Below are 16,626 nucleotides of genomic sequence, written 5' to 3'. Positions count from 1 at the left end.
ATTTAAAGAAATATACTATACATTACATATTTTGTATGTACAGAGGTATAATTATTGAGTCTGCAAACTTTTAGTGCCCTATCGTACACCCGGCGCAAAGCGTGATGCAAGGCTTGTTCTTATCTTACACCCAATTCAGTGATGAATTTTTCGCTATGTGCTCCTACATTCATTAAACATTGTGCCCAAGGGTGTGTCAATTAACGAAACAGGTGTGGTCTGGCGCATGATTCAAAAAAACGCTGTCTTACACCCTCTAAAAGTCATTACGCCACTGACCAAAAAAAACCTGGTCAAAAGTGAAAGGCACATACAAAGCATAGCTGAAGATGCACTGTCACGAGATGTAAGCTGCCCTTAGCAACAAGTCCCAAACAACTCGTCTGCACGATAAATATCCTTAGGATTTGTATTCAGTCATTTGAACATTATTGGGGTAAGTGTTGCTTTTTTTCAGGCTATGTCTTCGATTGTTACCTCAGTCAATAGTGAAAATAAATCAACTGTGTAGAACTGTTTTGAGACCATGGTTCAATTAATAGGAGAGTGCAGATGCATGTAGGCTATACTCTGCTAGTCACACACAGGTAATAAAGCAAGGTTTAGTGGAATCCCTGTGTTGCATACATGGTGTCGCTTGGAAGCAGATTCCTTCAAATGCACTGACTGTCAAAATATAAACGTGGCTTTTGATGTTGTGCTGCTTGCTGTTAAAAGGAATGACAGATGTCACTCTCATTGGTTTAAAGGATGTTACGCCCAAAACAGCCATGACTGATTAAGAAACATAAGAACAACCCTTTTGTGTGTGCCAGGCCTCTGATCACAAAATCACAGCGTTTAATTAGCGAATGTGGATGGGACACCCCTTAAACTTTGCATCTCTGACCAGGCGTTTCCAATCACTAAACTTAAACTTGCACCTTGCATTTTAGTTGGTGTAAATGTCCTGCTCAGCATCAACCATGTGGTGTCACTAAAGTACCATTTATCCCAGACATACAACACACACACACACAGAGAAAGGGATATATAAAGACAAACACCACAGTATGAGAGAACCTCTTGGCTTCAGCTGTGGTAGTATTTATGTTGCATTGCATTGCTTACTGAAAACCCAATACTAACCTTTAATATGTCTTGACCTGTGATAGATATACACACGTGCACACACACACACACAAAAAGAGAGAGAGAGAGGTTAGCAGGTTAGTATACACCACCAGAGAACTGTCTGAGTCTCAAACTATCAGGATGTATATTATATTAGTCTGATGTCTTTTGCACATGGTCAGTTAAATGTAAGCACTTTTTTGAATATCTGTATCTGTCTAACAGGGTTGAATTAGTAACTATCTCTATTTTTGTCTATGAACACATACACTGACTTTATTTCAGATATTTAGACCAGTTAGAAAACACAAGATATAATTTCAGATTGAGTTTATCAATTTTATTATTATTTGGCAGTGTTCACACTGTAGTCTAATTAAATACATACAGTGCAGGGTATATTGCATACATAAAGTCTATAAACAAAAACAAAGTTCACAAAAACCATGGTCAAGGTGTAAAACTATAATTCTGTAAACTCCATTAATGGAGTTTATGCAATGGTACTACCAATGGTAACCGGGTAGAACAGACACAGAGTGAAGGAAGGGTTTTCCATGCAGACTGAAATACATTACTCTTCAGTAGGCTTCAAATACAGACAGTGCTTCACAGTGCCCATTGTTGACCCTATGACAACAGCAACACAGAGAAACACAATATGAATAGAGGGTCACAAGTCTTCCAAATTCCTCTTTTTTTTTCCAATCACAGTGGATCAGTGCATGTGCCTTTAAGATGTAAACATTTCTTAGTCAATGATCATCTTCTTTCACTGCCCCTTTATATGACTTGAATAAGCAGCCAGCATCCCTAAATAAAAATTGAATTTACACTTTATACAAGATACGGTACAAGCCCAAGCATGACCAGTTGAGACAGGTAGCACTGGGGATCAGAACGGCACAGACAAGTCACTGTACAAAGAGGAACTTGGAGTTCTTTCAGCAACCACAGGCACCACAAGTAGATTTAGAACAATTTCACCTTTTCCACAGATCTTACCACAATGGCAAGGAAGAAAAAAAGAGATATCTATAACAATTACCATGCTCTATACTACTACTTGTGTGTTTATTGTAATTGATTGTGTGTTATCAGCCAGAATGGAAAGTTCTCTGCACTGCATGTGGAGGTGTTCTTCTGACAGGCTTACAAATGCTCAGGGATGGCACAGGATGGGTCACTTCACACGGAGCAGTGTTGGGACGGAGCACATGATGCCACATGATGTTCAGTAGCTTTGGGACGGAGCACATGATGCTACATGATGTTCAGTGACACAGGCTTCCGTTCTCAGGAGGATGCTCTTGGCAGCAGGGCAGTGGTTTGGTTTTGGCAAGGTGGCACACACGCAAACTCTCTGTCTGTCAACACACTCCCTCTCACAGTCAATGCACGCCCACTAATGTATCACATTACCTCTGATTCCTCCTGCACCCTCCGCATCCTGCCTTCTCTTCTCTCTCCCTCTCCTCTCTCTCCCTTCCTCTCTCTCTCTCTCTCTCCTCTCTCTCTCTCTCCCTGTGGGGATACCACAGACTGGCATTTCTGTAGCAGCGGGTGAGAAGCTGTGCCCAGCGCTCCGTGCGCCCTGTGGAGCAGGTAGACAGTCAGGGAGCCAGCGGGAGGGTTACTGGCACTAATGAACATGTGACCTGGTCCCCACAGCTCCACTCCTTACTCATCTGACAAACTGTCACGCTCAGAGGTCAAACACAGTATAGGGAAACCCATGAGGAGGTTGAAGTTAGCATAGTTAATGTGCTATTACATTATGCTTATTGACATAATATAACATCACAAGGCAGAATTATGGCCTTACCCATTACCCCCTCAATGTATCTTGTCGTATTGGTATATTACTGTAAAAACTGAAACCTCATATGCTGAAACAGCACAAGAATACAAACTGGCATAGCTGGTTCCTGGGGTTACTCTCTTTTGCATTTCTGTGTAATGGCAATGAAGGGGGGAAGTTGTCATACTTCACAGTCACTCCAGCCATGTCTACATACAGGCACCTACAGCATGTGTGTGCAGTCATGCCTTCTGTGGAAAGAAGAATTGAGAAAAGACAGAAAGGCAGACATACAGAGAGACAGCGAGGGAGAGTGAGGGAGAGGTTGCATGTGTGACAGAAGTATGTTTTCAACATCTTTGCATTGTCATATCCATTTCAAACAAAACCACACAGTGACATAATGTACTGTCAAAAACAGACAGAGCAGAAGAGACACAAGGACAGAAAGTGTGTGTGAGAGTTTGTGTGTGTGTGTGTGTGTGTGTGTGTGTGTGTGGGGGCTGCAGAGCTGTGTGACATGTGACCTCTCCTTCCTCTCCATCACACTTCCTGGTGCATTTGTTGTGAGGAAGAGGAGAGTGCCGGCCGTGGCTCGAAGCCCCTGCTCTTCATGAAGGACAGCAGCTGGTCCGGAATCTCTGCCAGAACATCCTTAGCCAAGCGTGCCATACTCAGCACCTGGTTCCCTGACCGGTCAGTGTAGTCCCGGAAGGGCACGAACTGCAGGATACACAGCCTGTTAGCTCAGCTAAGACACTTCGATTTTGAAAAACATAAACATCCATTAAGACTGAAAATATGCAAAGATAAACCAGGTTTCTCGGCAAGATGCAGTTGGACAGATGTCTGGGCTATCTGTAGCTGCACCTGGGCCCGGTTCCCCGATAACGATGGATACATGCAATTACGAGGGGTTTCTACGATTCGTCTTAAGAACTGTTTCCTGAACATGCCTGCAGCGTGAACGCGCGTGCACTGCTCTGCTCTTAAGAGGAGCTGTCCACGTTAATAGTTCTGCAATATCTAATTGGGTGATGTCAGGTGACTGCACGTCACAGTTACCATTTAAACTTCGGATCTACACATTAAATAACTTCAATACGAAAGTAGAAAAGCTTTGAGATCTGTATGTAAGCATCCCCAGTATAGGCTATATACCACACACAGACATAAATAATAATAATTATTTAAGATTAGCCTAGATTGTTGCACTGTTTTCATGTTTGTTGGAAGATGTAGCCTATGACCATATTAGGCTTAGGATAGCCTACTCAGTAGGCTACATTTGTCATGACTGTTCTTTGCTCCTTGTGAGAGTCCCACTGTGTGTGCTTCCTGAGCAATAGAGTGTCACTGAAGAAAACGTTTAAAGATGAGGAAGAGGTCGAGTTAGAAGGTGAGGAAATGTGTAGGCTTAAATAACAACGCCTAGGCTTACATTTTGATCCACCATTTTCCTTACACTGCTGTTACCTTATATGGACCCTTTCAACAAGGTAAACAAAAACAATGCTTGAACGTTCTATTTGGGCCCCAATCTACTTCCTCTGCATAACATATGGAATGTTAAAAAGGAAGTCTTGTGGGGCCAACTATGATGCTGATAATGGAACTCTCTTGAAAGGGTCCATAGGTCTAATAAAAGATAGCCTACACTTACTGTAGACAAAGAGAATCAGAAACTAATCTGCCAATGTTTCGTTTCATAAAATCTGATTAATTTCAAGTAAATATAATAAAGAATGTAACGTAAAGTTGGATAATTATTTATATTCTTAGTTGTAATTTTCTTGTATGTTCCGCTGGTGACCTCAGTGAAACAATACCTGTTCCGACGTTCTTTGACATTAACAGTAGGCCTACACTCTTAGAACAAAAGGTTCTAAATGGAACCTTTAAGGGTTCTATAACTTGGCACCCTCAAAAGGTTCCATATAGAACCATTCCAGAGGGTTCAATATGAAGAACCCTTAGGGGTTATTCCATTTTTTAAACAGGGTTCTAAAGGCTGCTCTGGACCACTCGTAGATCTGCGAGTGTTTTCATGGCGTTCTTAAGCAACAATGGTTTCGGGAAACAGTCCACAAATCTTAAGACATTCATAAGAGGGGCTTTGCGACCTTCTTTAGGCTTACTATGCTTTCGGGAAACCGGGCCCTGGCCCTACCTGAACAATGTCTCGTTCAGCAAACCGCCCCCTAGAGGACACTCTCACTTCATCACCATCCAGCTCCTCCATGGCTACAGAGAAGGAAGAGACAGCAACAAAGTAGCCTAATGTCAGTCAAGAGATTTGGATAAACACATTGATAAAAAAATGATGCCATATATCTCATTAAAATGTAACTATGCTTAGTGAATAACAAAATGCAACCTTATCCGTAATACACTACAGCATAATCGAAAAAAGTAATTAGCCTACCTGGTCATATGGATAAAACATGATTAAATTCAAAGCATTACATACTGTATAGAAAAACAAAGTGTACTATGAAAACAATAAACCCCTTAGCTGAACTAACAGTGATGTATCCTTCCAACTAAGCCCCTGAATCAGTATACTGTACTCCAGCACTAGCTTACATCTAGTACTGAATTGTTTTGTATTCATTACACACAAATAACATTAACTTTTTAATTTTATTTGTCTATCATTTACAGCGATCAACTGAACATTTAAATAATTAAATGTTCAGTTTGCATTAGCTTTATTAAATCAAACTGGATAATTGACTTATAATTAGTAAATCACTACATTGAAATGAAATGACATATTGGTACTTTAGAAGTGGTGGCCAACAGGTTAATTAAACACAGCAAGTTACCATCAAACTCAGCTGGTCCAACTCCTACAATTATAATGGACATTGGCAAGCTAGCAGCCTAAAAGGCATTTAAAAAAGTTGCAGAGATGGATGTTGTGTTTTGTCATGAGAGAGAGAGAGAGATGGTAGAGTTTCATTGATGATAATAATTGTTCTTGTGCTTTAAGTTACAGAAAAAATGGTAACACTTGCCTTGACAGGTGAGTTCATAACACATTCATAGCAGCTGTCACAAACTGCACATAAAGCATTCATGACTGTTTCATGAGACATGACAACATTCATACCAAACCTTTCATGAATGTAGAAGACAGAACGACGACAACTTGTCAAAATAAAAGTCCAACAATCACAAAGCAGCATTGCCATTTTTGTTCCAAACCTCTTACCTGATCACGTCACATCTGAGTCAATGGGCTAAATATTTCTTGATACAATATTATTATAGGATACAATATAATGTTTAGCATGTGGGTGCCATCTATGGCAGCGGGGAACATACAGTATGCTCCATGTGAGAAAAATTGTGACGAAAATAATTATTTTAGGACACGTTTATAGTAATAGGTCAAGGGATAGTGCCACAGTAAATGACAAGGGTATAGAGCCCATAGGCACAGTGTCACACCCGGGCCCAGTGTGAAGTTGTTACACCACTAAGGGAGCATGCAGGCACTTCTAACTACTGCACCAACCACCGTTCCAACCACCCAACTTACCGACAATATTTGTGATTGACCATTAGACCTACTCTTTCTAGAAACACCAAATGCATGAAAGACTGAGAAGGAGGTTAGCCAAAGACACTTTCTTGAAATGCACCCCAGAGAAGAATACAAAGAATATAATTACAGCAAATGTACAAACAAAATGTCAACCCTCTTAAAATGTAGGGACTCACATTAACCACAGCCTCTTTGGTCTGGACCATGTCTGATATGACCCCATCTGTGATGATTAGCAGGACAAAATATTGTGATCCTTCCATCTCATGTGCTGCCATCCTGAGAAAATAATAGCAGTCGCCTGGGTGACAAGTCTGCATTGGCACTAGTCACCATGCCACTAGTCAAAGCATGTGTGTGTGTGTGTGTGTGTGTGTGTGTGTGTGTGTGTGTCTGTGTGTGTGTGTGTCTGTGTGCGTGTGCATGCATGCATGTATGTGTGTGTGTGTGTGTGTGTGTGTGTGTGTGTGTGTTTTGGCATGACTACAGGTAATGAATGACCTGTGACCCCTTTCCAATTCATCCTGTACATGAAGCAGGACTATGGACCCTTTCAACAATCAAAACAAAAACAATGCTTGAACGTTCTATTTGGGCCCCAATCTACTTCCTCTGCATTAAGATAACATATGGAATGTTAAAAAGGAAGTCTTGTGGGGCCCACTATGATGCTGATAATGGAACTCTCTTGAAAGGGTCCATATGCCTGAGGGAGGGAGGTCAGGCCACCCACCATCCAGTAGGTGCCGGACATTTAGCTTGACCCTGTCAGTTCACCCGTCAATTTAGGCATTGTGAAAAGGTAGTTAAAAAGGTTATGAGGATGAGCAACAAAACGTTTCAAAATGTATTCACAACAAACGGTCCTCTGAATGATGCTGCCATTGAATGTTCTACAAATCAGATTGTGAGACCAGTCTCCATTTGTGCTGTTGACAATGGCACTGCCTATGTCCTATGCCTCCAAGGCAATCTTAGAGTGCTGTGAAAGGTTTGATGACTCAGACTAGGAGTGAGAACTAAGCAAGCGTTCTGGCACCTGATGTGTCCTTGTTGTGCTTAATGCTGTTGGTTATGAACAGCTGCATACTGCAGTACCGGCGTTTCCCTTCAAAACAAACTCTTCCAAATAAATATAGAAGTCAACTGGAGACGGATGTGGTATGTGCTCTGAAATAAAATAAATAAATAAATAAATAAAACAAAAACAAGTCTACTCCAGTAAAGTATGCTCCAGCAGAGCATGCATGCAAGTCTTAATATCCAATAGCGGCCAGAACTAAAACATGTGGGTAGTTATTATAAATGGGTAGGAGAGAAAATGGGGCCAAAATAACATTGTTAAAAACCCAAGTCATTAATCATTAAGTGTATGAGCCGCAGCAGTGGTACCAAGTAAACAAGACAGTGAAACCATTTGGGCCAAGGTAAGATTCAAATCTAACCAGCATTCCGAGTGCCTCTGCCAGCGTATGTGGGAGACATTTGAGACCAATATATTTGGAAACCTCTGGAAGGAATAACAAATAGTAAGCTTGTTAGACTGGCAGTTTTCACCCCATAGGGTGAAGATGGAGAGAGTAGGGAAGGGAGATATTTTGAGAGAATAGTTCTGAACACATTGTCTGGGGAGTCAGCAATGTTACCATGTCTAGGTCTGTGTGTTATGGGTAATGGAGATGGGTCTTCAGGGAGGTTTGTAAGAATGGTAGAATGAAGTTTGAAATGTGTGTTAGGGTGGATGGTGGATGTATAAGTAAGTATAAGTATAGTGGGGGGAGCAGTGAGGGATTAGGTGCCTTGCTCAAGGGCACATCAGCCATGGATGTGGGCCCGCGAGAGCGGTGCTCAACCACTTCCCCAGCCCACATTTTTCCTACTGGTCGGGGATCGAACTGGCAACCCTTCGGTTACAAGCCCATAGCCCTTACCACGGCTGCCCCTACACTACAGTATAGGATTTAATATACCAAATATAAAAAACTTACTGAGCCACAAGGTTGATGATTGGTGCAAAGTTGGTGGGTCCATACAGCTGTGCTGTTCTAAGGCTCTCGAAATAAGCCTCTAGAACCCCCTCTATACCCACACAGTTGGCATCTTCACTGTCTCTGTTCTGCAGGAGCAAACACAGCAGACATATGAACAAAACATGCAACCTTCAAATAATTACATAAAATACTGCAACCTTCAAATAATTACATAAAATACTGACATTGATAACTTATACGTATATCATTTATAAAGTCATCATGACTCGTCACTTGTCCAGGCACATCTCTCAGTAGCCATGAAGGGCAACACTGGCAATCAGTCTGGATCACCAGAATCACCTTATTCTCACGTCCCCATTGCATTTACGGGAGTCCCAGGTCCCAGGTTATTTCTTATCTTGTATCATGTAAATAATTTACAGCCAGAAATGTTTCAATATTTTGGAAGAAACATTCAGGATTGTGATCAGTGTAGAGTTGTGGTCACTGGAGTTTGTGTGTCTCCAAATGTCTAAGGCCAAGTTCGAGCTGTGCGTGAGGAAGAACTTCAGCTGAGAGGTGTGCTGGAGCCTGTTGATATACGCAGATAAAGAGCCTCCATGATTGGATGACACAAAGCAGACAGTGGTCAGACGGCTGATGCAGCCAGCCGCCCGCGGAGCAGCATAATGAAGGGAGAAACAGCTGTCAACACCAACTGTAACACCCAACCTGAGCTGCGCTGATGAACACCTTTTTTTCCTCTCACCTGGCAGGGTGACTGATTGTGTTGTTTTTGACTTATGAGTATTGATGGTCTGAGGGATAATACACTGCATCTGAACGAAGCAACTTTATGAGCCTAACCTCTCATTTGAATTCTATTATCTTCCAAAGCTCTACATATACTGTGCCATAATGTGTGTAAGATTTTTTATTCTGGTAAACAGCTTTTGTCCTTAACATAACATAAATAACAATAGCATAAATGATGAACTTAGGTAACTGGACTTCAACAATGCCAGCTCTGCACTTACTGTTTCCCAAATACCGTACAAACACACACAAGCACTCACAAACTGCTCACAAGTCACACATATATCTATATTTACAGTAATTTAGGGGAGTGAATGAGTGGCCCTTCACCAAGGGGCACAGCCCTGGTTTGACAAACTCTCAAGTGTGCAGGTTCGTAATAAAAGCCCTTGAAAAGCCAGTGAAAATAAATGATGCCATGCAAGAGTGTTTTGGGTATTCTATCTGTCATCTACACAGCAGATCTAATGCTATTTTACAATACTTGGTACACAACGTTTCAGTGGACAGGAGAGGAATTGTGCATACTGTAGGTTACAGAGCTTGTCACTTTTGGCCTCTGATAGAAGCTAACTATGGATAAGAAACATTTTAAAAGGTAACAAGGAAGAGGTGTAACAATAACAACTAACAAACATTTCAAGCTAGCATCAGGTCATTATGTAGTTACTTCTACTGTATAGAGTATAATCCATATAAAGTAACTATTATTATTAGTCAGGCAGGGTCCCATTGCAAACTATCTGGACAAGAGCAAAATGGAAATTAACTGTATAGACTCATTTATCCCCACCATCCTCTCACATCCTCTCTTTCTCACAGATAGTGTGGTAGCCAAGGTGATGTGTTTGAGTGACACTTCTGACCAACTGAACTAGGCTACTGTAAATGCACAGCATCCAAAGCATTAAGCACTATACGCCTACACCCATTCATATTTCTGCCTAACCTGTTGGGTTGCACCCCAATCAAAACTCAGCATGTGTTTATTTCTATTAATTATATTTAGGAGTATGTTTTAAACGTTGTTAATGAAACAGGTATAACATGAGTAAACACATATCAGTGTGTAGCTATGCTGACAATTTCGTTAATTTTCTAACCTTGATTACACTGCTGAAGACATGTAGTCTTTTGAAATATCAGCTCTCTTTTGAAATATCATCTCTTTTAACACTGCTGACAAAAGCCATGAATCAGAGGCCTCGTCATGACAGAGATGTATGGTAAATTAAGGAAGTGACTGTCGAAGTCTCCTTTCATATGCTTTTGGTCCCAACACATTCTGCTGCAGATGCTAAAATAATGTGTTTCAGTAAAAAAAGCAGTTCTTAAACTGAGTTCTTTAACTGAATCATGCCCCTCATTCCCATATGTTCACTCTGTCATCTGCATCCACACATGCACACAAATACACACATGCACACATACACATAAACACACATTCACACATACACATGCACACAAATACACACATGCACACATGCACATAAACACACACTAAATGTATAATGGGTAGAATTATTTCAGGGACATACAAGAAAGCGAATGACAATGGCATAGGCGTTCATTTGTCACAAGAAAACACACACACACACACACACACACACACACACACACACACACATGAACAATTCTATTACATGTGTGTAACCTACAGTATTAAGGGGTGTAAAGCAAATAGCACACACACACACACACACACACATTTCTTCTCAGTCAATGCATAAAAGATACGAAAATACTTTGATGCCTTTGGTCAGGCCATGCACCGAGGTCAACCCTCACCAGGGGAAAAGCATGTGAGATTTTTCCATCTGGGGGCAGCTTGGCTCCGAAGCCATAAGCAGGGAAGAGTTTGTCACTGTCATAGTCCTGTATGATCTCGCCCACTGCCTTCAGTGCCATGGCATAGGCATTCATTTGGTAGGGGCTCATGTAGTGCAGAGAGGAGGGCTGAGACGGGTTACCTGAGACACACAAGCACCAGACAAACACATCAACACACAGGGCCCTATTCTGGCCATCACAAACAAACACATCAAAACACACAGGGCCCTATTCTGGCCATCACAAACAAACACATTGTAACACACAGGGCCCTATTCTGGCCATCAGAAACGCCTGGTCAGAGGTGCAAAGTTTATAGACATTAGAGGCGTGGCCAGTCCACAATGACCAATTTAATGGCCTGATTTTGTGATCAAACGCTGGGCGCAGGGGCAAAATGGTTTTGTTATGACTTAATCAGTCATGGGTGTGTTTTGGGCATAACATTAAACCAATGAGAATGGCACCTGTCATTCGCTTTAACAGCGAGCAGCGCAACTTCAAACAGCGCATCGGTATGTTGATAGTCAGCGGCGCATTTGAAGGAATCTGCTTGAATGCGAGACCGTATGGAACAGGGATTCCACTAAACCTTGCTTTACTAAAAGCTGTTGGTGACTAGCAGAGTATAGCCTATATGCATCTGCACTATCTGCCTATTATTTGAACTCATACTGTAGGCAAAGTCAAACTAACTTCACCGTGGTCTTATAGTCAAAACCGTTCATTACTTTCACTATTGACTGACAAGCTTGGGTACAAGGGGTTACCATCGAAAACATAGCCTGAAAAAAGCAACACTCAACCCAATAATGTTTGAATGATTGAATTAAAATCCTAAAGATATTTATCTTGCAGAGGAGTTGCTACTTACACCTTGTGATACATCTTGCTACTTCAGCTGTGCTTTATGCGCCTTTCGCTTTAGACCAGGTTTTTCTTGGTCAGTGGCATAATGATTTTTAGAGGGTGTAAGATAGCGATTTTTGGATCATGCGACGGACCACACCTTATTTTGTTAATTGCCACACCTCTGGGTGCAAGGTTTAATAAAAGTGGAGCGTATGTCGAAAAATTCCTCACTTCATTGAGTGTAAGATAAGAATAAGCCTTGCGTCTCGCTTTGCGGCACCTTGCGCTGGGTGCACGATAGGGCCGACAGGGGTGAGGTGACAACAAAGAGACTAGTTTTCTGGTCAACTATGATTTTAAACATTCCCACTCACCATTGGAAGCAGTGAAGTCTATGGCCACTGTGAAGTTAAGCTGTGTCCTGTTAGAACAGAAATCCAGTTATTAGTTAGAAATCTGGGGGCGGTGGTAGTTCAGTGGTTAAGGAGCTGGGCTAGCGTGCTGTGCAGTAGCCTGAAAGTTGTCGGTTCAACTCCCGGCTTCCACCATTTTTGCCCTTGAGCAAGGCACTTAACCCCAAGTAGCTCCGGGGACAATGTAATCCCTTGTAATATAGTTGACATATGTAAGTAACTTTGGACAAAAAGTGTCTGCTAAATCTAATGTAATGTAATGTATTGTAATGTAAATCAAGTTAGTAAGGCGACTTGGATTAACTGGAGAACATGCACACATTCACTGGAGTATGGAATGTTTTTTGTGCCAAAATTAAATAAATAAATGAAATATGAAATCAATAAATGAAATATGAAATAAATAATTAAAAGTTTAAATAAATAAATAAAATATTAAATAAATAAATAAATACATAAATAAATAAATAGTTAAATAAATAAAAGATTAAATGTAAAAACCATATACACATTGACATTTACATTCCATATGCACGGTTTTGCAATGTGCCATGAAATAAATAAATATGTCAGTCACCCATCAAGGCAGGACCTAGCCGCTGATTGGTTGCTGCCTGAAAAAAAAATCAAACTTTGTGAGCATGACTGGCTGATCAGAATAAAGTCATTGATAGAAGCTAAAAGCTAGTGCTACTGCTAACAGCCATAACCTAGGCATTTTCACTCAGAAAGATTGTGTGTTCTGTGTTGCTAACTCTTGGCTGTGAGTTATCAGGACGTAAAAGCATAGCATCTAGTGCTGTCAAAAATCCTTGTCGGCTGCTAAGTTATACCCTCATATTGAGAACTAAAGTCTCTGGAAAGTTGTGGACACTGCTTGGGCAATGTAGCAAGCTGGCACTGACACTCACATAATAAGAGTTCACGGCATGGGCATCTCAAGCTTTATTGTTTATGTATCATATAACAAATGAGGTGAATTCAGCTCAAGTGAAGTTAACTGGGACGTCTGGGCACCCTACTATAAATAGAAGCAATAGCAAAGTCGTTTGCCATAGATAGAAGTTCGCTTTCTGTAGATGTCGATAACTAGCTAACGCTTGTGCTAACTGTTAGCGCTAGCTCTAGATGTGCACATACAGTAGCATGTCTATCAACCCTCAGACACAGCAAACAGACCGACAGAACGCTTTCACGCCTGATATCTTCCCAAAAGTATGAAAGTTAGAATGAAATCCTTGTTGTTGTATGTTTCGTGAGTTATGATACAAGTCTGAGCTATGTCCTTGGTCCAGTGTGGTTCACAGGTAGCAAGCCAGTACAGTCTGACTCAGAGCTGGATCACTTCGTGTTATTTCAGGCAGCAATCAGTGGTTAGGTCCCGCCTTGATGGGTGACAGACGTATTTATTTATTTCATGGCACATTGCATGACCGTGCATATGGAATGTAAATGTAAATGTCAATGTATATATGGTTTTTACATTTAATCTTTTATTTATTTATTTATTTCACATTTTATTTATTTATTTAACTTTTAACACAAAAAACATTCCATACTGGAGTCACATACAATGCAACTACAACCCTTCCATAGAAATAAAAGGGAAAAGCACAATCCAAAAGATTTACTTGGTTTACTCGATAAGGTTTACTTGAACCTTAATAGCTGCTTGGTGTGAGGACAATAACAAATAACCGGTAATAAAGAACTCAATAGGATGGAAGTAGGTTAGAGACCAATAAAGAGGAAAATATATCATCTAACAGAAACTGAGAGAGGCAACATTAAGCAAGTAAGTACTCACCCGCCCCGAATAAAATCCACAAAGGTGTACTCAGACTCCACTTTGAAGGAGAGAAGCGTTACCTGGATATATTAGAGACACAAAGCGGTTTAACATGGGGGTAGCTAATACAAAGACAATAAACGCAAGAGCACTAAGCTCTCAGAATATCATGGGTGCAGTGTGTAATGGTGCCTACCGTTCCAGAGTTTATATATTTTTTCTTTTTGCCTTTCTTTTTAGGATTTAAAACCTAAGAAAAAAGACAGAAGATTACTCTGAGTAGACTGATTTCCAATGTGACATATTTATTATGGTAATTCATAAAATGTCCAAAGCCTCAATGTGTGAATATATGAAGACAGATGTGAACAACAGTGTGTCTCACCTCATACACATTAAACTGGTTCTGACCACGAGACAGTTCCCTGTAGCTGGTTGTAAACTCGCCAATAAAGTCATGGCTATTGACCGAGAGGGGGAAATAGATTCAGTTCTGTTCAGACAATATTTAAACATAATGTTGCCCAATGTCTCTGTATGATCAAAGGTTTTTCCACTCAAGTCCTGCATTTAGGAAGTGTTTTAGGCGTTTAGAGGTTTTCAAATACCATTTGTTCAATAATTGCTCCACCCACTGATACTAATAATATGTATTGTATTGTTGTTGTAAATGTGAATGAATATTGAATAGATGAATATTTAACATGCTTAATGACATAACTATTGTTGTTTGAAACAAACAAGAAGCAGTAACACAATACCTCCCATCTCGATCCCAATCATAAACATCCACTTTGACAGTTCTGAGTAAACCATAGAAAAAGAAGAATAAGAACAGGTTGAAAAACATTTGAAAAAAAATAATAAACACAAGCAGCATGTCTTATCAACTTGGTTAGATAAAAAAAAAAAAAGAGCAGCTCAAAATTGTAACCATCAAAAACCATATACAATTGCAAATGGCACTAAAATACATATTGCCACATATTCCTGATGTATAAGCTGCTTTGTATGATGGTTTAATATTTCTCTTTAAAATTTCAAATATTTCTCCAAAAGGTAAATATACTCAGACCGAAGACAGTGCTGAATTTGAAGCTGTATTCTGTTATCTGTTCATGCGTCTCACCTGTCATAGTCACCGTTACACAGAGCCCGCACTGGAATTGTGAAGGGTTGCCATACCGGATTTAATGTGTTCTTTATCACTTCTGTTTTGTGACTTATGGTGAACCTAAAAAAAGTATAATTCAGCATTTTATAAAGAAATGGTTTTTCATTTGTTTAAATAGAAAACAGATATCAAATCTCTTGAATTTCCCCTTGAGGATCAATAAAGTATCTATCTATCTATCTATCTATCTATCTATCTATCTATCTAATTGTCTGCCAAAATATTTTCCTTGTCAGAAAATAAGGTCAAAGCTCCACTTTTCTGTTAACATGCTCTGGGGAATATTGGCAGAATATTAGTGTAGGATACTATGAGGAGAAAGCATAGGACATAGGGCACAATTATATAATGACACTATTCTGACACTTACGTGCCATCTTCATTACTGCGGTAGAACACAAGGAAGGGATCAGACTTCCCAAAGAAATCCTTTTTGTCCAGCTTATTGGCACAGAGTTGCATTGTAGCAATATCCTAGAGAATAACCACATCTGTCAATGGCAATTCAAATAAATCTAAAGCAGAAAAGTGACATTCTACCCAGGAGGAAGCTACAATATAACTTACAATATAACTCTTTGTTTTCATGGTTTTTGGTTATTTTTACCCATAAGTGGCAGTTATTTAATTAAGGAGAAGTTTACATAGAGATCCCTGCTATGTCTATGAAAGGACATAATCGGATAGGACATTGACTGGGGTAGTAGGCTAGGCTCTTTCATAGAGGGCAGAAGAAGTGGTCACCACCAGCAAAGAAATTTAATGAGGAAAGACTGGCAGTCATGTCTGTCAGGAGGATATTGAGGAAATTCACAAAAAAAATGCATAGCAAAAAGACTTCATGTTCAAAAATATCAAATAAACTGAAAACAAAATTCAGTCAAGACTGATTTTCATAAGGTGTATGTGAGCTGCTTGTGCAAGGGAGCTTTACTAACCCTACAGTTACTGAGTTCCTCAGCTGTGAAAATAATGATTCCACACTTCTTTCCTGGAATCCCCCTGCAAGAGAGAGACAGAGTGCATAAGTGAGCAGATAGAGGGGGAAGAGTGAGTGAGTGACTATAGGCACCTCTTCAGAAGGAGGGCATTCCTAGTTCTTCGTCCTGTGCTTTCTGTTTACGTGTGCGATGGCTCTGCTCATGCAGTTATACAGCATGTTCCACATCCTTACATGAGGAGGTGCTTTGCACAGTGCCTCTCCTACCAGGGTATCTGCCAGGCAGGGCTCTGAGCTCAGCCTTACAGATTATTAGACCTGGTTGACAAGGGACCTGTCCACAGAGCCATGCTTCTCCTGGCGAGCTTGCTC

The 16,626-nt window shown here is 40.5% G+C and overlaps 1 protein-coding gene across 2 annotated transcripts in view; it reads right to left on the bottom strand.

The window, feature by feature from the left end:
• Positions 1-3,422: 3,422 nt before the first annotated feature.
• LOC125293726 (copine-9-like) overlaps positions 3,423-16,626 on the bottom strand; it is a 39,031-nt gene continuing 25,827 nt past the window's right edge. For both annotated transcript variants that reach the window (XM_048241807.1, XM_048241808.1), the window contains exons 8-21: positions 16,253-16,316; positions 15,685-15,788; positions 15,270-15,374; positions 14,902-14,943; positions 14,526-14,601; positions 14,337-14,390; positions 14,159-14,220; positions 12,313-12,359; positions 11,045-11,226; positions 8,456-8,583; positions 6,644-6,746; positions 5,743-5,800; positions 5,085-5,158; positions 3,423-3,637 (exon numbers count right to left, since the gene is read on the bottom strand). In XM_048241807.1, the coding sequence (XP_048097764.1) occupies positions 3,458-3,637; positions 5,085-5,158; positions 5,743-5,800; positions 6,644-6,746; positions 8,456-8,583; positions 11,045-11,226; positions 12,313-12,359; positions 14,159-14,220; positions 14,337-14,390; positions 14,526-14,601; positions 14,902-14,943; positions 15,270-15,374; positions 15,685-15,788; positions 16,253-16,316 (1,279 nt within the window). In that variant the 3' untranslated portion in view covers positions 3,423-3,457. The remainder of the gene's footprint in view (positions 3,638-5,084; positions 5,159-5,742; positions 5,801-6,643; positions 6,747-8,455; positions 8,584-11,044; positions 11,227-12,312; positions 12,360-14,158; positions 14,221-14,336; positions 14,391-14,525; positions 14,602-14,901; positions 14,944-15,269; positions 15,375-15,684; positions 15,789-16,252; positions 16,317-16,626) is intronic.

The sequence above is a fragment of the Alosa alosa genome, chromosome 4 (assembly GCF_017589495.1).
Source record: "Alosa alosa isolate M-15738 ecotype Scorff River chromosome 4, AALO_Geno_1.1, whole genome shotgun sequence".
Taxonomy (NCBI): domain Eukaryota; kingdom Metazoa; phylum Chordata; class Actinopteri; order Clupeiformes; family Clupeidae; genus Alosa; species Alosa alosa.
This window is presented reverse-complemented; position numbering and strand designations above follow the sequence as displayed.